The sequence below is a fragment of the Oenanthe melanoleuca genome, chromosome Z (assembly GCF_029582105.1).
Source record: "Oenanthe melanoleuca isolate GR-GAL-2019-014 chromosome Z, OMel1.0, whole genome shotgun sequence".
Taxonomy (NCBI): Eukaryota; Metazoa; Chordata; class Aves; order Passeriformes; family Muscicapidae; genus Oenanthe; species Oenanthe melanoleuca.
The window spans coordinates 3,527,375-3,549,277 of record NC_079362.1 but is presented as its reverse complement, the minus strand read 5'-3'; the positions used below and the strand labels follow the sequence as shown (position 1 = coordinate 3,549,277).

At 36.2% G+C, this 21,903-nt stretch overlaps 1 protein-coding gene across 6 annotated transcripts in view; it reads left to right on the top strand.

Annotated features, from left to right (window-relative positions):
• FAM172A (family with sequence similarity 172 member A) overlaps nucleotides 1–21,903 on the top strand; it is a 250,027-nt gene that overhangs the window by 116,427 nt on the left and 111,697 nt on the right. For all 6 annotated transcript variants that reach the window (XM_056513646.1, XM_056513645.1, XM_056513643.1 and 3 more), the window contains one exon: nucleotides 8,226–8,444. In XM_056513646.1, the coding sequence (XP_056369621.1) occupies nucleotides 8,226–8,444 (219 nt within the window). The remainder of the gene's footprint in view (nucleotides 1–8,225; nucleotides 8,445–21,903) is intronic.

Below are 21,903 nucleotides of genomic sequence, written 5' to 3'. Positions count from 1 at the left end.
ACCTTGTTTATGCATTTGCAGCAATACTTGTCTGTTGCTTCACAAATTCAAAAAACCTTCAGGATTCAAATAGTGATAGCCTTTTTAAGCAACACAAGACCAGACTGCATGTGATACTAATTAGCAAAGTATTTCGAGTAAAGAGTTGCTGACGTTTAAAAAATACCTGTGTGTTCTTGCTATGTGCTGTCTCTTCGGGAAAGCTTAAATATTCATAAAACAAAGAGAATTTGAGAGTTATTTTTTCTAGAGTCCCAAGTGTATCAGCATTTCACATGGTGTTTTTCACCAATATTTTTTAATTTAAAACACATTAACAAAACGATTTTTAAACTGTGTTTTGTGTATACAGAAGGGTCACAGGAGGTAAAAAGAATTGCTACGTTACTATGAGGTGGTGTAGCATTTTGTGATTGTAGAGATAATCTGTTTTAAAAGTTTTTGACACATAATGAGTAATATAAATTAGAATATTTTTATGTTCTTAGGGACTTCCCCAGCCATAATTTTACCAACACAGCTGTTTGACCCAGTGACATCACGTTTTGCATATTTCTGCATTTTAATGAGTTAGTCATTTAAAAGGTTAAAAAGAAACCATTACTCATAAGTAATTAAATTATTTAGCAGAAGTGTAAGAAGGTCTTCTGACATGGGAAGGTCACTGTGGGAAGGAAGGAGCATCAATGTACCGAATTGCACCTGTTTGTTGAAGATAGGTACACGCCAGAAGCTTTACTGATAGATTACAATTGTCTGTTTTCTCAGGGAATTGCTAAATACAGGCACATGCTAAAAGCAGCTGAACTCACTGTCATTGAGATGGAGGATTTCTGGTCACAAAACACTAAATGGGAATTGTCTTTCAAGACTTTGGTAAACTTCAGTATTTTACAGAAACCACTTATGTGCATGATGTGTTTTTCATTTAGAATACTGAAATACAGACCTACCAAGGGATTGGCATTTAATCTTTTCCCATGATAGTTTAATATATATAAATTTCTGGAAATGAAAGGTAAAGTATATGATCTTGGCATCTTGGGTTGCCTTTCCTCAAGCTAAATATTTTACAAATCAGAAAAAAACCCTGAGCCTATTGAAATATGTGGATTTCAGAAAGAGAAAGTGTTTGCAAAGATTTTACACTATTACAAAGGCAAAGGAAGAAAGGTTTGTTGTAGAATAAATTGTTACTTTTTCATGTTCTTTTACATAGAAAATACACACTTAATGACTATTTGGGGGTACATTCATCATGAAGTGCTAATGAGAATAATCAAGACATACTGTGACATTTTCAGGGAGGAGGCAAAGCGTATTGAATAATGAATTTGCAGTTGAGAACTTTTACTGTCAGCTAATGGGATACTTGGAAATACCATAGAAACATTAAAAAAATCCTGCAATCCAGCTTTACATCTGTTCTTATTTAAGAATAACTTTCAGGGGGTAGCTGATATTCTCCTTGGTTTCCTTATTGATAGATTGATTAGAACCAATAATTACTTTTTATTCATGTGGGCTTTATTAAAATTATTTTAGTTACTTTATTTCTGGTTCGTTGCTTTCAAAAAGTTCTATTTAAAAGTAAATAACAATTTCTTTAAAATCTTAGTTCTTTTTTCTTGTACCTCTCTGAAGCATATGAAATTTTTGTTGGAAAAGAGTTTAAAATAGTTTTTTAAGGCAGTAAGGGAGAGGATGAACTTCTAGAGTATGGACTTCAGTTACAGAAGCGGTTCCTGTAGTGTATCTTGAGGGCAAACTGGTGGGTTCATTCTTTCACCAGTTCTGTGGGCAACCCCAAAGCTGTTTGCACTTAGTGAAGAAAAGCAGAATCTGGTTTTACAGCCTGGGCAGTTGTTGTGCATAGATTATTTGCAGCTCAGTATCCTGCCTGCATGGCTGGGGTGGATTCACATCCATTCAGTCTCCTGTGATTTCTACAAATAGCCCAAATCTCACATCATTGTTTATTAGACAATGTTTGAAGCAAAAGTTGAATGTGAACATAATACTTTCTGTTAATTCACAGAATTAAATTAATGCTATAGCATAGTTTCTTGTTTCTCATTTGCCACGAGAAATAATTTTCTGCTGCAAATCCTAGTGAAACTAGTGCTTGTAAAGACATGGAACTTCCCTATAAAGACTACAGTAAACAACTGAGGATGTTAAAAATCCTTTTAATTCATGGATGTTTTTATTCAGTTTTGACCTTGTGAACAAACAGCATAAAACAGGGTTGCAGATCTAACACATAGACATATTTGGGTTGCTAATTATAGAGACATGTAAAACATAGATTCTTTTCAAAACTTTTCAACAGTAAACTCAAAATATGGGAACAGCTTTCTGGTAGGTTTTTGTAGCTTTGAACATTGATTTGTTTAGTATAGCTGCACTTGCACTAAATTAACAAATAGTAAAATAAGACATAGCCATGGCATGTTTAATAATTTCCAGCATAAAGATTGGTGAAATAAGATAAATACAGTTCTGCATGCAAATAGATTTGGATGTAATGTAGTGACAAATTGGAATGTAGTAACAAAAAGGAAATGAAGAGTTTATTGTTTCTATAGCTCCAATATCCATTAAAAGTTAGTTACACAGCAGGTGGCAGTTTGGATAAGTGTAAAGTGAATGTTTTGAAATAAATAGCAGCTGGGTGACCTGGGATGTCAGGGCTCTAGACAAGGGTGTATGTTTGTCAATATATCCTACATGTTTTACAGACTCCTCAGGGACCAGGAGAAGATACAATTTCACCTTTTCTGTGCCAAAACATTTTAATTATATCTTCTTCCAAGTACAGCGGTTCAGTAACCAAGGAGCTGACATTGATGCATGTGTTGATAAAGCTGCAAACATTCAAAATGAGATTAACAAAGATTTTGAGGAAAGGGTGACAGCTAATTTTGTACAGTATTCTGCATCTAATTCAGGTCAGTGTAATGATTGAATATTTTATAACTGCTGCGTCATCTAGAAAGACTTTCATGATGCTTTGTGGATTTAAAGATTTGTGTGTATGAAAGTACAGTCTTTCAGGCAGGTTATAACTTCTTTATTGAACGTCTATTGGTTGTAGCTGTAAACAAGAATAAACTTAAGCATTTAGAAGTAATTTGACATATCCATCTGCATTAATCACAGTAGTAAGTTCCTTTTGTCTAATTCACCTTGAAAATATTAACTTCAGATGTGAAATGGAACCAAAACTACCATGCACATTTTGTGGCATTACTTAATATTTGCAAAAAAATTGGATGGAAAGTTATAGTAATTGTATTTAAATAATCAAACTGTAGTGTCTTTGTAGTATGTGCAGTCTTTTGAGAACATTTCAATGTATTTTTGCTCTGTTCTCCTCCTTGTTTGAAGGTAACTCACATTCTTCCACTCCTTTTTGTTTGTGAAATTTTCTCCTCTTTTTTATCCACTCAGTTCTCCATCTGCTTTCACTTTTGTTTGCTTGGGCCGTCTCTCATCCCAACTTGATAATGAGGAATGCAGTGTGACCCTGACCTCTATCAGCCCATGCATGACCTTCTGACTCACCCACATAACCTTTGACCTTCTCTTTGACAGCTTGATTAATTACCCTGTGTTATGATTTATGAGTAAGTGCTATGTAAAAATAATAGACAACAGGTGGTCCTCTAAAATCTTTTTGTGGTACGTTTTCTTTTCCTGCCTAACCTGATGAGCTGTTTTAAGTTTGGAACTTAGCAGGACAAAAGTGTGTTTGGCAGAGGCACAGCATTTTTACACACTTGGACACAGTGCTGGAATTCAGGCGGCTGAGGTATGTCAGGGATGGAAATATCGCAGTGTTAGCAGGGTGCAGTTGCCAAAATGTACATTGGGTGGAAACAGAAAGCGGAATCAACTGACATTTCAGGCGTTTCAGTCACAGGTCACGTCTTGAGAAAATTGCTCAAATAATGGAGGGGGCATTTTTCAAGCTGAGCTGCATCTCCAACAGCTATGTTTACTTTAACGCTTCACTAGTGACTTCTGATTGGTTGTCATGACCTCATCCTGCTGTTGCACCTACAGTGTCGCAATAGTGACATAGATGTACCCTTCTTGCAGTAAAGATGGGAAATGAACAGAGCATACTTCTTTCAGAAAGATGAATGGACATCACTGTGTCTGTTTTAACCACTGGCAGGCTTAAGAGCAGATTGTGCTTTGAATTGTTTCCCCAGGGAATTAATTCTGATTTTGCTGCCAAACATCCAAATAGAAAACTAAACTTTAAAATTTAGGTTGATCAAACATAGGAAAATTATCTCTTTCAGATCCTCGCTCACAGTCCAAAAAGATAGTTACATAGGTCAAAAAGATATCTCTCTAGCTCTGACCTCTCTTGTGACATATGGTGTCCCACCCTGGAGGATTAATATGCAGATCTGAGTGGTTTCAGCTCATTACTCGTGTGCCAGGCAGGTGAGATTTCAACAGATTTGGAATTTACCTCAAATACTTTGAGGTTATTTTTGTTGTAAGCTTACCCTCTTGTAGAGAGCAGAAAGTACTGCCCCATTTCTGGCTCACATATTACAATGGAAAAGGTCCTTCTACATTGTTTTGTCTTACGTATTGTAACTGAGGTTTGCGATTCTTTCCAGCTCTTGACTTAGTAAATATGTTTTTCCTTTCATCATAACAATCCTCAACCTCCAGAAGCAGCAACCTGGTGAATGGTAGGAGTTAGTGTAGATTAAATTTTACTTACCTTGAAGCATTACCATGTGAGGGGAAGAGAAGTTAATTGGTGCTTTAGTCTGAGAGAGAAACTGGAATTTTGTAGATTAGAGGCTGGGAGTTCCATTTGTCAGTGTCTGCCATAATTATAAGGTCTTATCACAAGAACACTGATGGCTGAAGATTGATGGGGGCTTAGCTTTTTACCGTGAAAAAAACTTTTTAGAGAGTGGATTCTCTTTCTGTGCACACTGGTAACACAGAAGAAAGCTATTACATTGAAAACTACTATTATTATTTTGAAAACTACTATTATTACCTAATGTTTGCATACCACCTAATACCGCTGGGGGTGGCAAGATTTAGATACCCTCCTGGATGATTGGCACTTAAGTAAGCCATAGGTCACTATGTATTAATAATGATGTAAGCTCATCCTGGCTGAAATTGGTATTTTTAGTGACATTGATTTGTTTAGTATAGCTGCACTAGCACCAAATTAATAACTAAGTAATACATAGTAATAACAGATTTAATACTTTCCAGCATGAAGACTCTATATGGTGCAAAAAGATTAAGACAGTCCTGCATGCAAAGAGGTTTTTCTGAAAAGGGCTTTCATTTTAAAGGATATTTTTAATGAATTGATTTTTGTCTGTGTTAACAGTTATGCCAAAGACTATATCTAGTCTGTCATTAAATTTTGCTGAAGGCATTTTTAAGGTATTAGTGGTCTTATGTTCTGGGGTTTGGACTGACTTGCATGCTTCGCTGCATTAGAGCTCCACCTGTTTTTTTCATTTTCTGATTGCACTAAACTTTAACCATGTAGCTACGCCCACATAAATCACGTTTTTCTTAAATTAATTGAAGTTAAAAGCCATATTGTTTACACTGATGTTATTTAGAGCAGAGTATTTCTTTTCAATAGAAAATGCTGAGATAAAGGCTGAATGAGAGAGGTTGTAATTTGGTATATTTTACCAGTAATTTTTTTTTCCCATATTGAGTTTTATATGTTACTCTCAAATCTTCTTTCTGGTGCCATTGTCTTCTTCTGGGAATTCAGGATGCAGAAGTACAAGGGAAAGAAAGGGAGAGATACACCATATCATGTAAGCAAAACAGTCCAGAAAGAGATTACTTTCCAAAGAGAAAGCTTTTCCACAATAGAGGAGGGGAAAAAAAATCTTAGTTCAGTTACTACTTAATTGTTTTAATTCTACTCATAGGAAAGGCCTGCTATCTAGGAGAAATTGTAAAAAAATGTAAAGGGAGTCATGTTACAGTCCTTAAAATATATTTAATAAAAATCCATTAGCTGATATATAAAATAGTGAATTTAAAAATAGAGTCATATTTCACCTGTTGATGTCTACGTGAAAAATTGACATTGTGTCCTCATAAAATGGGACAAATGAGTCAGGTAATTTAAAGTTTCATAATCAATAACTTAGACAAATTCCACTTCTTTGATGATTTGTGTGACTGTTTTGTGATCAGGTTGAAGTACACAGAGTTTCAAATCCCTGTAACACTTCTAGATCTGTAATAAACACATGAATTTTGCATTTCGCGTGGTGTAGAAAACAAAACAAATCAATACACGGAATGTCCCTGCTCAAAACAAGCAGGTCAAGAAGATGAAGAGCCCCAAAACTACCAGCCTGCCAGGTACTGCGAAAGCTCTAGCAGCAGAAGCAGGCTCCAAAACTATATTTTCATCTGAGATGTACAGTTTAGGAATGTTTGTAAGCAGCGTTCTTCTCTGTGATAAAGTTTGGGCTTTGAAATTTTCCAAGCTATAAAATTCATGTGCTCATAGTACAGCATTGTGCTTTAATATAGCCAGGCATGGCGTGGATGGATTTTAAAATTAGTGTTTCATTTTCTGTTTTCTTTCACCCTTTCCTATTGTTTATTTATGTTTTGCCTGTTTATTTATATTTATCCGAGTTGAATTCATGGCAGGCAGGGCAGGAAAATCATGTGGCAGGAGACCCCTTATGGTGCTGCATCTAACAGGGAGACAATTTTCTCTTTGGCCTGTTGTGACCTTTTTTGACTACATCCCTTATGCCAGAGGTATCCTGAATGCCTCTATTTCACCCTGTTTAGCAGAGTGCAACTGTGCCCTTTAACTTGGTTTTTGGTGGGAGGAGAAGCTATGGCAGACGTTGCAGAAGGGCACGAGGATAAGGGGTAGGAACTCCCTTCAGATGTGATTTTGATAACTAGTCGAGTGTGTCCAACTGTAGAAAATCACTGAGTGACAATCTGTCTACCTGACAGTGGCCACAATGAGCTACAAGGTTTGTGAATGGCTCTACAGATTAGAATAAAGCAAGCTCAAATAAAGTATCTTTTGTTGGGGTGGACTTGGTTTTCTCTGGACAGCTAGGTGACCTCTTTTGATCCTTATGCCTGGACTAAGTGAAAATGAAGCACCAAGTGAAAAGCTGGAATAAAGCTGTTCCATTAGATAATTAATATAGATGTTTCCAAAAAGTAAGTCTTTATTAAAATCTACTTCTAAAGGATAGCTTGATTTGCCTGGGATCCCATGTTAACTTTATGAACACACCTGTTAAATATACATGCTTCTCTTTTTTCCCTTCATTTACAATTATATCTTCCACAAATATTACAATTTTTTGTGATTTGCCATCATTTAAAAATAATAAAATTTGATTGGCTGATTTATTCAAGATTTATTTCTCATTCATAAATTCATATTTTTTCAGTCAGGTCATTTCCTGAGGCACAGACATGTACCTTATATGCTCAAAAGCATCCTGCAGGTCACAAATTTGCTCTGGATTTGTTGAATATGCAGTGTAATCCCAATGAACTTTTACAGGAGATTTAAATATGCACTAAAATGTCAGACCCACCATAAAGAGTTGACTTGTAAGCAACACCACTGAATGAGTTTTGGTATTGATTCATTGTTACTGCTGCTATTTGCCTCTCCATTGTATGCTTATTGTCAGCTAGACAAAAGGTTTTACTATTTTTAAAAAATGTGTTGAATAATTTTCACATGCTTTCTTTAATGTATCTATCTTTATATATAAAATCTCTCAATCCTTTCTATTTTACAGGTTTTTACTGTCTGGGCATAAAGCTTTTTATTCATTATTGTGTAGGGCTCTTAAAGCAACATTTTGCTTTCAGTTCCTGTATTGTTTTCCAAAAAAAGTCATATAAAGTGCTTATGAATAAAACAACATATTAAATTATTTTAAAGGTAAAACAGGCAACTTTTCTGACACTGAGGGATGTGTATAAGTACATGCACAGATACATATTAACACATCAATATCCCTTTAATGCAGAAAATTTTTAAAAACCCTTCTATAAGTGATGTTGTGTGAAGTTGCTGAAATAAATAAAAAGTTCTAAAGAGCATTAAAGTAAATGCAAAGCATTTTCAAGCATTAAATATCCCTTTTCACATTTCTTCTCATTTCTGTGTGTGTGTGTGTGACTCTCTTCTGAAACAGGAAGGCTATGGAGTAATAGTTCTGAATCCCAATGAGAACTATATTGAAGTTGAGAAGACAAAAGCCCAAATACAGCTGTCTTCTGATATCTCAGATGAACCTGCAGAAAAGAGAGAAAGAAAAGATAAAATCCAGAAGGAAACAAAGAAGAGACGTGACTTCTATGAAAAGTACCGAAATCCACAAAAAGAAAAAGAAACTATGCAGATCTATATTAGAGTAAGTTTATTTTACTTTTCTTTGCCCTCCTTTACTGATGCATACATGTGTTTACTGCCTATATTGGCTAATAAACAGCATGGTTTGTTAAAGACAAATACATTACTGAGATGACATCCAAGAGTTTATACAGAGTTCCTGGCTCTTTATTCTGTTGATATTTTTGGTCATTTATTGATCGTGAAGTTTTGGAAGTGTTACAGAAAAATTCTTTCTAATTTCAAAGGGAAACTTCAAATAAACCCCAGAGGAACTCACTGGTGTTATCAAGAAAGAAATTATTTAAGAAAGACTTTCTAAAAACCATTTTATAAACAGAGGTGTTCTTAGAAAAGACTTTGTAGTGAAGCTTAGGCAGCATACTAGCTTCACGTGTCATGTATGCATTTATTGTATTATATCGTATTATATTGGGGAGGCAGTAGTTACATCCTGATAGTTTTTTATCACCTGCCAAATTAATAATGTATTGTGGAAAATACCAGCATTCATCTTGTGTGGTAGCAAATTTACCCTGTAGTGTATTGTTCTTATATGAGCAGCCATCCACTGTGTTTGAACTAAACTTTTGAAGGCAGATAAAGGAGGAAACTGGCTAATATATTAATAAATATTTAAGCTAGAATAATTTGAGAATAGTATGATGAAGAAACTCTGTCCCCTGCCCTTATCTGACTCAGTGGACCTTTGCACTTTGTAATGCTACCAGCATGGGATCATTATAACACTGCTACCCGAGGATTTCTAATTCTGCAGGGGGCACAAACAATATTATTTGCACATTGACACATTCTGCTTAATATACATACTATGAATTATACATTCCAGACTGAGTCATACAATTTCCAAAACCCTTATTATGAAAGTTAGTATTTTCATTCAGCAGTAACACATCAGAAACTCCATAGTGAAGGTAAAACAATAAAGAGTGTGCCATTCTGATGAGAAACAGAGAAAAATCCAGCATGTTAGAATTGTCTTAAATTTTAATATACTCCTGTTAATTTTTTTTTGGAATAACATTTTTTGTAGAAGAAATAAAACTGTGCAGGCTAGTTAAAAGAGTTGGTAACTTGGATGCGAGATTGTCACTAATACCATAAATATTTACTGTCTTTTGAAAAATACCTAATTATGCGAAACAAAGGAATGCATATATATATATTTTCAAATCACCAACAAGGTTCTGTGTTTTCTGTTTGCAGATTTTTTATAAGATGCTATTCTGCCCACTAGCCAAACCCTCCTTCTTGAAAGGGGCAACCAGTCTTAAGGCTCATGAGAATCCAGTGGACAGTGCTGCTGTATTGTCTGAAAAGAAATCTAGTCAGCATGCAGGTTCAGTGTTCCTTTGTTGAAAGTGAACCTTTTTTTCATAACCTTTTTAGCAATTCTACCTTCTCATGACTCTTGCCTGATGAGGCGTGAAATTTGGTTTCAGGAGGCTTGACCCCCGAAATACAAAATATATTGTTCCATTTCATTTTCCTTTCTGCACAGCTCTGTGCCTTAAATATGACTGTTGATGGTTTCTTTATTTGGTTTTCTTCAAATCAAGGAAAGAAGTAGTGTATGTTTTAGTGAAAGTGTGGTTGGTGGTCTCCTTCCTCAGGGCAGCTAATTGAAATTTGGTTTTTTGATGAGCTTGGTGTTGTATTCTGAAATTATTATTTTGAGGATTTTTTTTCTTAGTAGACTCCAGTACAGATGGTTTTCTGAAACAGAAAGTAAAACATACCTGCTTTAGTGTATTGCAGGACAAATCAATGTAATTTCTTTGATTACCAGTTTTTGAAACAAAACTGGACCATCAGTAGGATTCCATTTACTCTGTTGGTCAGAACTGCTAAGTGTATAGGTAGTTGCAAGAGGTGTAATGTCATATTTGCAATTTTCTTTTTCTTGCTTCCAGTGCTTGAGTCTATAGGATTGCTCTCTGCCCTCACCCAGGGACTTGCCTCCACAGTCTGCTGTGGGTATAGTGTTGGTGCTGGTTTGGGGTGATTTCAAAGGGCAGTTCAGATACAATCTGACTGTGTAGTATAGCCTACATTTGACTCACTAGGCTCTTAAAATAAAACATGCTGTCATTTAACAGAGATATTTAAGTATGGTATATGATTTGTAATGATCTCATCAAAGAGTTTTGAAAAGTCTGAGCAGGCCTTATGTCAACTTTGCCAAGTAGGAAAAAGTGTGGATAGACTAGACAAAAAATTTGCACACAGGAAGGCTTAAACTTCATCTGACACTAAAGGAAAAATATGGTTGCGTTAAATATGCTGGAAAAAGTATTTCAGGCTGTTGAGCAGCAGGAATAAATATCCTCAGTTACATTCTCATAGGGTCGCTGAGATCTGTTGTGATCTAATGAGGAAATGCTATTTGAACAAATTAAAGCTGTCTGGTTGATTCTCCCACTTGTGCAGCTAGATTTTCCAAGAACTGGGGAATTAGAGTTCTTCCTCAGTAATTATGTTTAAGTATTTTCTTTATTTTTGTAGTAAAAAAAAAAAAAGCTGGGTTATTCAAGAATATGTAAAAGATGAGTCTTGAAATACAAAATATCAAACTGCACTGTATCTTTGTACAAAATGAGTATAAATAAAAACGACTATGGCAGTGTGTAATGCATTAAGCATAGTGCTCTTGAAAGATCAAAGTACTTACTGTTTCATGCTGGAAGTTTCCTTAACTATGAAATAATGTACTTTCTGGCATACATTATGGCTTGTTAAAGGAACTGATTTGGTCTGGGTAATAAACATCATGTCAAACATTATGGCAGGAAAACCTGCTTAATATGTTTTGTAATAAGACAGATTTTTTTGTTCTTGAAAACATCTGCCAACTGAATTCACAAGTGAAGACAGAAAATGTCATCAATTCTGTAACATTCTTGTAAATTTTATTTCAATTTTAGCAATGCAAACCAGGAAAAAAAACCTTTTTGATAATCAGCATTGACTATAATACTTTTATGGAATGATTAAACACAAGCATTTTACTTTTATATAATGTGCTAATGAATGCATATGAATTTTAATACTCTTACTGTTTGGATTTTAACAAGCATATTGACAGATCATTTTAAAAGCATCTGGTTTTTAATGTGTTGAATGGAGGATTGAGTAAAATAGCTAAATATGTACATACATCCTTTTAAAAAACATATTTCTATCCTTAGTTATAAATATTACCATTTTTTCTTAGACCACCAGAGGCTGCTCTGTACATATGGGCTAATGCTTTCCCCCAAGAAACTTACTACCCTAGCCAGCCTTCATTCCTTACTGAAGTAAACTGAGAATTTGTTATCTTTTCCTGTAGAAACAGATCATGCTTGCTTAAATGTGTCATGATCATTCCTTCCATTCTCAGCCATCTCCCATTCCCTACAGATTTTAACACTGACAGTGTCTTTTCCATCTTAGAAGATACTTAAAAATGCAAATTAGTATTTTCCCCCTTCTAAACTGCATTCATCACTTAAACAATATTCTGAGTAGATTCTGAAATGTTATGAAAGAAAAAGTATAAATTGCATAATTTTATAGTAATTTGCAATAATCTTGTTGCCCCAACAGTTGAAGGATATCAAAGAGGCAACCAAAGAAGAAAGAGGATAAATTACTTTTATCAGACCGACTAATGGGGGTCAGGGTTTGTGGACAAAAGGGATAAGCCTTTCAAGCTTGTATGCTAGGAATTTTATCCTTTTTTTTCCCCACTGAGTTTATCAGCTTGAATAATGCTTATTACAAATATTACTTGTACTATAGCACAACTTATAAGAGCCCCATTAACAGCATATTAATGAAATTAATTTTGGATGTAACAATTTTTCCTATCTTCTGTGAGAGATTAAGTCAGAAAAGATCATATGCAACTAGTTAATCTGTTTTACTAAAAATGCACACATCTGGGTAATTTGTCAGTATTTAGGAAAAAGTGGTAAAAGGCAGTTGTTTTAATACACAGTTAAGTAAGCAGTGACCACTGACAGACAGGAAATTCTGGCAGGCATGCCAGCACGGTTGTGCCATTTCTGTCATTGTTCGGTGTGGCTGACATGAAGGTCACGGCAGAGTGTCCCCTTGTGTGGGGTGACCTTTCAGGGCCGTGGATTTCTTTCACAATGAAGATTGAGCCGTTTCCTGACATAGCTGCAGTCCCACCAGCTGCCAGTTTCACCTTGTGGCCATCTCTGGGCCAATGACCTATGCTCTGACTTGGCAAGGTGCACACCTGCTCTTGTCCCAGACCTGTGTGACTACATTAGCCTGCTGCTGAGACAAAACTAATAAGCCCTTATTTCACCAGAGGAGACAAAATGACAAGCTCTAGGCAAGCAGCACCTGAGAGGTAAAGGACATACATGTTCAGCACAGAGCATGTCTCTGGCAAACATGGGCATCAGGACTTCAGCCTCAAGAGTCTTGTGCTGCATGTTTTGTTTTCCCTTTTCCGACAAACAACGCCTATTTTGTTTCTCCTTTTACAACTGCCAGCATTACTTTATATATATATACATATATAAAATTGCTTTATATATACCTCTGAAATGTCACATGGTTTTACTCTGCCCACTTTTAAAGCCTGTTACTTCCTTATGTTCTTGAGAAATCTCCTTCACTTGTAAGCAACAGCAAAATCATGCTGATAGTAAAAAGCTCGTGAGAACTGCCTAGAAACCACCATGACATTGTTGTTCTTGCCCCATGCACTGCTGGGCACTGGGCATTCAGATTTATGAAGACATTGCAGTTCAAGTGCTGAACATAAATGTGTAGTGACATTCTGAGTGCTCCAGGAACTCCTCTCCGGGAAAGATCTGGTCTTGCAGAGCCTCTGCCACCAGAGATCTGCACCACCCTGGGCCAGCAGCTGGAAGCCAAATATCTACCATGGCACTTAGCACCTGCAGTTAGGCTACTACATCATTCCTAAAAGGTCAGATAAGCTTTAAGTTCTTACAGTAGTTCCTGTAAATCAGGAAAAATATATATATGTCATGTTTCATTCTATAGATACTACCATGAACAGACATCTTACGTTAAATAGCTAAACTATGGAGAATTTAAACTAGCGTTCAGTAATTTATATTTAGGCTATTTAGCATGAGCAGGTGACTTAGGTATTTTTAAAAAACCTGAGATTATAAAGAATTCTTACAGTACGTTTTGCATGTACTAATCCTGGAAAGTTTTGTCTTCTTAAGCAATTGAGAAATCATAGACACAGATAATCACTAAAGGGAAATTCTGTATCTCTTCAAGAACACCGTTGGCTCTTCTCTCTGCTATACTCCCTCTTTGTTCTGCATTTTACAAATATGGTTTAGTCAAAGAAAAAGAATAAATTGGGACCATCTAGCTTTGGTGTCTTTCACACATTCATTACATGATGCTGATAAAGTGTCCATTGTTAGATCCGGCTCCTAAAATGTGAGGCAAGCCGTGTAAGTTTCTGAAAGAAAGAACCAGCTTGCATCTCTCCGCCCACCACGAACTGTGTGGTGCTCCCATGGTGCCAGAAAAGATTCTCACTCTCAAGTCAGAAGAGTCCTCCTTCCTTTCAGATGGCATTCAGGCTCATAAAGGTGGCCAGTTCGTGGGGTAATGGTGAAGAAAACTGGCTCAGCAGAATGCAGATGTACTTGTTGATGGCAAAAGTGAATAAAATAATTCAGACCTCTTGAACTCTGCTGTTGCCTGGTTTTGATTGTAGAGTGACTGCAGTGAAGGACTGCAAAGGCCTTCTTTGCCAGTATCCTTTATTATTTATCTAACAGAACAAAAGGATTTTAGCTGATGTCCAAAAGCAAGGATAATACTCTCTAACCTTCTGCACATGTTTCATGTTTTGCTACTAGAATAGGTGTGTTTGGGAAAATTGGCAGGAAGAATTTAGCAGAGGCTCGACTGGCAACATACACCTTTTTGCAAAACTTGAAAGTTCTTTACATGTTTTTTTTTCTTGGGGACTGGTCAGCCATAAGACACTTGATAAAAGATAAAGAGAGATGATAAAAATTAATTTCTGAGATACATATTTGTAGCTTAAGCTGAATGGCGTTATTGCAAAATAACCTTTTTCTACAGAGACATACCACCACACTGAACCCCTCTAGAAATATTTATGTGTTTTGGAGAGGAGAATATGAGGGCTGTACTGCGGTGCATGGAGGTCAGAAAAACATTTGTGGAGTCTAGGAACTGAATGTCAGCAGACAGGGAACCGGATTACAGGATGCACAGTAAGTTCAAGGATGTTTTCACCTCATCTACTACAGAAAACAAAGTGTAAATTCAGGAAGAAATATGAAGGGGGGAAAAAATCTTGCTTTTGGGATTAAGATAAATCTGGTGGTTCCTGAGTAGGCTGTTTGGCTGCCTGCAGCAGTGACAGCTACCAGAGGGGCTAGGAATAGTGGAGGGAACAGAGGCGTGGTACAATGTGGAATAAGCTGCCCAGGAAGAAATGTTGGTTCCCCTGCAATTCGTAGGTGATTGAAATTTGAAAAATTAAGTATTATAGCAATTAATTAATTTAATTCTAAAATTCTTAGAAGTTATGGATTTTACTAACAAAAATCCTTACTTTTTATGAATTAATATACTGTGTGATATTATTTTGAATTATTTACATCTTGAAGAACAAGGTTAATCTTTTTAATCAGCTTATTGCCATTACTCTGCAGGCAAAGAAATATGCCTTATTGTGAGTTTTTAGAAGAACAGTCCTTGTGTTCTTGCTATGTCTTAATGAACTCAGATCAGCACTCCCCAAGAATTCAGTTTTACCAGCTTCAGAGCTGTTAACTTCATTTCCATAGTGTCCAGGCAGAAGTCATTCCTAGTCTGCTTTACAATTAACTCCAGCCATTAACTCATCTCTAAATTTTGAGAAATCTTGCCATTCCTCTCTCAGCTGAATCCTTGTTTTATCTCTGTCTCTCTGGATAAAAATGGATTCTAAACTGATCAAAAATGCTTTTGTCTTTTGTGGTCAGTGGTGTTGGTAGCAGGTTTTTTCCCCTGAATGGACTGCATGCTGTTTCGGATGCATTGTTCTACACTTTTGTTGTTTAACAGTTGATTCTCATTTTCTTTCTCTGTCTTTTTTGATTGGTGGTTGGCAAGAATGAATTTGTCGATACCCAGTGAGGTATATTTTGTATATTTTCAAGTAAAACTTAAATTTTTGTTTGTTTTCCCAATAGAGGGCACTGCTTGGAGAGAAACTACTAAGTAAGATTGATGTGCATTTAGAATTTCCAAGAGTTGTGTGTGCTGAGGAGACGGAAGATTTTCTGGGCTCTTAAGCAGCAGTTTGAGATCTTCTTGTCTGGTGCTTCTAGCAAAAACATGGGGTGAAAAAAGTATTGTGCAAGTACATGTGCAAGTGTGTGCACACAGGCACTACCTGCACCAAAGCATACAGAACCTACTCACATTCTTGCACGTTTGGCAACATGCTGAAGGTGGCCTCTGACTGAATGCATGCTATGACATACACAGGATACATGAAACTGGAAAGTTTTCTTTTTTGGAAAAGCAAAGATTTGATCAGTGTATCCAGGCACATAATACAGCAAAGAATTTAAAACTTATTTAGTTCAGGCAATACAGCTGGTACTTCATAAACATCTGCAGTGTGTTCTTTTGGACTGGTGTTTCCTTGTGGGATGTTTCTTCATTCCTCTCTCCTATCTTTTCCACCTGCTGTGTAACTGAATAATCTGATTTCATGCCAGTTCAGCCTATGTCTTATAAAAGTGGGCAATTGCCACTTAACTGTGTCACAACCACTCTTTTCTTAACCTGGGAAAAGAGAAGCTTTAATTAATTGCATGTAGATGTTAAGATGACAGATACTTATTTCTTTGGGGTCTGGTTTGCTGAGGAATTCTTTTGAAGTTATCAAATAAAGTAATGAAGAAATTCAGCAAAGCTTAGGCTGCCTAAGTAATTTTGAAAGATTTCTAGGTGTGGCCTTAGGCTTTGATGCGTCACTGCCCTCACAGATTCTACTTTGTAGGACACCTCCCTGCTTCTCTAGCTACTCTGCTTTTCATGTTTGAAAAATGAATAAACATATTTGATGACAGGATTGTGTTATTTATTGTGTGTCCCTTGCACTGGTTGCCAAAAAGAGGCAGGCTTATGTTCAATGACTGTTGATTGTCTTTAAATCCATTGCCAGTGAAGACTGTGTGTGAAGTTCTCAGTGGGTTATGTGAAGTTTTCAGATGCTGTATGCTGCTCTGACTGCATTGTCTTGAGTAACCAAATGAGTTATTACTGTGATACATCTTAAAATAACAGCATTTGATTTAAGACCACTTGTCTTAAATACCTTTCTTTTGCTGTGTGCTGTTATTGTTCATTATGTTCTTTTACCATTTCCTTTCCCTTTCTTTTGAGCTACTCTAGCTGACTTTCAGAGTTTGGCTGTTGCATAAATTGATTTTTTCACTAATTGCTGCCAAACAGTGTCATCACTGGAGCAGAAGTTGAGATACTGTTGTTATTCTGTTACAGTGGTGGTAAATAACCATGACATCATTTTCTAAAAACACCATGAATATAGCTGTTTCTACCCAAAAATAAAGTGATTAGTCTGAGTTCAGCTTTGCTAGCCTAGCAAAGACAGATGGCAAAAGATGTCCACTGCCTCTCTTTTACTGTGGGTCCACAGAGCGTACAAAAATTGGAAAGATAATGTTATGGCATGGAAGTAACATAAATTATTTAGTGTCCAAAGTGCTGTATTCATCTTCATGACTTCTCTGGAGTATGTGCAAAGTCACTCTCCCTCAAATGCCATTGAATCAAGTTTTGGGGAGCTTTCACAATGTACATTTTTACACTTCTGCAACACTAGAACTACGGAGCTCCCTCTTTCTTGTTTTTGTTGGATAGCAGGAGGCATGGCAGTTGTGACCAGTCTTGGCTGAAAGTGCTTTGAGCATAGTTTTGGATTAGGTGACCCTCAGAGGTTCTCTCTGGCTGATGTAGTTCAGTGATTTGACATTACAAAGTTTCACCTCGGCCCTCAAAGATTTGATCTATGAGTAGACTTCGTGGACACAGTGAAGAGAGGCAAATTTCACTGCCTCAGAACATTTAGTGCTATTGAGATTGTGGTTGGCCATCCACAATAGGAGGTGATTCAGACCAGGAAGCTTACCAAGCTATCACCATGGTTAAAACAATGTGGTCTTGCACAAGTACTGCTGTAGAAATGCATCTTGAAAAATATAAACAGCTACAGACAAGCACTGATATTTCTTGTCATTTTTCACACTGAGGTGTTGAGCAAGTATTCGTGATTTCTTCAGAGATCAAGAATTTCCCCAAGATAGATCATTATCTTCAAATTGCTGAAGGACATTCAAACAGAGCAGCAGTAGTTTGTTTTTTTTTTTCTATAGATGTCAAGATGTTATTAGCATGACCATTCTGGAATAATGAGAAGGATACAAGTACTGCCCACATCCTTCCTCTCCTTTGTTTTGTCTTCATCAGGATTTTGTCTAAATTGTTAATTTGAGTCCACAAGATTCCATTTTAGACTATGTAGCAGTTTTTGAGTTTCGGAAAGAGTAGAAACACCCTGTGACATTTTAAATTGATCATTTTGAAGAAGTGGGATAGACATCACAGAATTAAAAAGACTGTACTTTATTAAATCATTAGTGAAGAGTAGTTTAATTAAGCCTGTACACAGCTACTTCTTAGAAGATTTTCTCTAGACTGCTGTTTTCAAGGTGAGACCCAAAGCTTAGCAGCAGGCCGGTGCATTACCCTACAAGTTGCCTTGAAGCCCCTGCACAGAAACCCTGCTTCACTTCATCTCTTACACCTGTGCCCATGTTCATGAAGAGTTACAAATTACTTAAGAAACTTTTGTCCAGTTTTGTATGAATGCTTCCACCTCCAGACAAGTCCATGCAGCTTGGGTATTTGGTCACTGCACTATGTGATCACAGTATGGAGGATTTCCAAGATGCCTGGTACCTGGCAACTGTGAATTCTTACCATTCGTTTTAATTTTTATAACTTTACAAGATTTAAGGTTTAGAATATGTTGGTATAGAAAACATTTACTCTAATAGAGCTAACAACAAAAATAGAAAAATATGTTAAACATAGATTGTTAAACAGTGCTCTGCTGCTTATTACAAGAACTGTCAGAGCTCTCCCAGAGTCTCTGTTAGCCTGAAGATCTTGTTAATCAGCTCCTAAAGGGCAACCAGGACTAGAGACAAATTGCACAGAGATTTCTTAGGGTTGCAGTTTTTCTGCTGGCACCATTGAGGACAGATTCTGCAGTTGCCCAGATCCATTCTTCTGCACAGTCTTTTCCAATGCAGGATGGAATCTGTCCTGCTTCTCTTTTCCTTATCCAGGGAACTTTTGTTAGGATTATTGTCTGTTTTCATCCTGATGTAATGATTTTTAGCAGACTCAAACCTGAGATTATAAATGTCAGAGGACTAACCTGTAAGATGGTCATGTGCATCGGCATACAGAGGAGATCAAAAAAAGGAACTAAAAGAACAGACATGTTTTTCATTAAATCTCAATAAGATCCATGTTTCCAAAACTAATTATTTGAGTGGAGGAAGGCTGCAGTTGTTCAATCCACCTAATCTTAAAATACATCAAACAAATTATGTTTTCTAATAATGGATTTACATGGCATCAAGGACAATTTATATAACAATAACAAAAGTGGCATCCGTGTGATTTTTTTGAGGGTTTTCTTATCCCACACAGCAGCATAGATATATATTACATATTTTATATAAGATACATATTCTCAGGATCTTCAGTTATCTCTGGAATTTCTGTTCTGTTGTTGTTCAGTCTGTAATCTCAGTAAGACCCCCAGTGTTTGGCCTATGCCGCCTGAGTTACAAGATTGCTCCCAATTTTCCAGTTAGGTCAACCAAAAAAATTAAGATATGATAGAGGGTAGGTGGAAAAAATTCATATCAAAACAACTGTTCACTATGTCATTATGACAACCTGCTGTAACAAATGTGCTTCTATTTTAATTTATGACAATTAATTGCTAAAAGTAATTTAATCTGACAGTGGCAAGGTGTTGAAAGACTCCTGAAGATGTCATAGAAGTGACCTTTCTGCCCATGTGCAACCAAAAGCCATTTTTAACAAGGAGGCTCAAAAACAGTACAACTTCTTTTGTACTTTGTTAATTAGTTATTGATTTGAAACAATGCTCTGCCAAATATTGTCAGATTAGCTAGACGCCAGGAAGGTCACAGTGTGACAGTCTAGTCCTGATAATCTTACGGTATACAAGAATTCTTTTTTACTTTGAACCTTTTGTTCTGATATCCCGAGAATTACATTTCCTGGCTTTAGCATCTGTGCTAATTTAAAATACAGCCAAGCTGTCTGTTATGTAATTGGATGTTTTGAGTTGTTAAAAAAAATTGCAATGTGTTAGAAGAAAATTGCTGTTGATCTAATATCTAATGATCTTCGACGACAGCGATGCACCACTGCTGCAATGCGAACGGCCTTGCTAATCTGTGTGGAAAAGAGCCTGTTTTAATGAAATAATCAACACCAAGGAGTCACAGAGTTCAAGACAGAGGTATGACAGGCAAGTTCTGAGGTTGTGTAGCAACTCATTGGGATGAAAGATCACTTCCTAGGGTACGTTATTGTGAAAAATAACAGAGGTGCATCTGCACAGGGGAATGGGGAAGCAGAATTCAGTGTTAAGTAGCTAAACGTTCAACTTCTCAGCTTATTGAAATCAGAACCAAAAGAAGATTAAAAATCTGAATTTCAGATTGTGTTTGTCTATAGATAATTGCTTTATAAGCTAGTGACAGTTACTTCAAATACAATTAACTATAGTCCTCTATATATTAAGGCACTTTAGCAAATCTTTGTAACTGTGCCTTAAGTAGTATATTGGTTTACTTAAAGCAGTGAGTACTTTGCAGTCTTTATTAAGAGAAATCAAATAGATTTGAGCCTTTTAAATCTTTCTTCCACTAAAATAACTGTTCTTGAGTGTAATAAATAGAGATGGAGAAGTGAAGAACAGTACAGAGCAAAGCCATTCTATTTCATTTAATTCACACAAAAGATATAAATTCTGTAACAGAGACTGTATAGCTGAGGTTTGTTCTGAAACCATAACTCTTAATGAAAATACTAAGTTGTTATCTTACTTAAATGTGTTGAAGTTTTTGTAGATTCGTTGTTTCCTGTGGTGGGGAAGCTGCATTTTCCTTGGCAAAAATGATATTTTACTTGGAATAGCATGGTTATAAAAAAAAGTCTGTTTCTCATTACAACATATAAACAGATTGAAAGAACAGGAGAATAAAATAGGCTTTTAAATACTATAGGAAGTAGAAAAATAACACTTCTGCATAACTTCCATTAGGAGTTTTTGAATGTTTCAGATGCATTCATTTCCAAAGGAATTGCTTTTAGTGTTGAGAAAAATGCATGTAATCATTTAAATGACTGATGTGATCTCTCTGTGTCTTGTAAAGATAGTTCTTTTTATAAAAGTATTGTATTCATTTTTATTTACTTGGCCTCACAATTACTCTGTTAATTACAAGAAGCATGGCTTCTAAGGAGGATGTCTGTGAAGTACAATCTGATGGTTTGTTTAAGAAATACTCTTTTGTTCCCATAATTTGGTCATACAAAAGGCAGTGTTTGATGGGGTTTGTTATGTTATAAGCAGAAATATGTTGTGGTCAGAATCTCGATCCCTGAGATTGAGTAGTTTGGAAAGAAAAACATACAGGGAGGCTTTAAGAAAATGTAAAATATAGGAATCCTTAACAGTACTGAAATGCAGCTACCCCAGTCTTTGAGAATTTTTATCAGTTGGCCAAGCTGCTCTAGTTGTTACTTAAATTGGAATGTGTAAGTCCACCTGCGAGAGATTGGCAGATAATGCTTAGATCATCGTGGCATGGGGATTTTCTTGTGAAGTACACAGGTATTTGTCCATAGCCATGGTATGACTGTGCAGATAAGACTAATGTGGGGAATTGTTATTAAATCTTCAGTCTGAGGAGTTTCTCCGTGCAGGATTTCAAAGCTGTTTGCCAAAGCATGCTGCTTCAAATTCAGCCTTCCTTTGCCTGGAAGCCTGTAAATTATCTGGAAAAGGGAAAAAATACACAAAATTCAAGAAGTCTGTCAGAAAGCTAAAAGGGAAAGCAGTTATTTTTTTCCTTGAGTAAAACCCCCTGATAAATTACTCTCCTTCTATTTATTTTCTTCTCCTTCAGCTCTTTCATCTCAGTGAGTCAAAAATGTTCTTGTGCCCAGACTAAAAAAGACAAATACCATATTTGTGTTTACTTACATTCTTCTCTTAAGAATAAAATAGTTAACTTATTGGTGAAGATCATAATTAAGAGCTACTAAGTAACTGATTT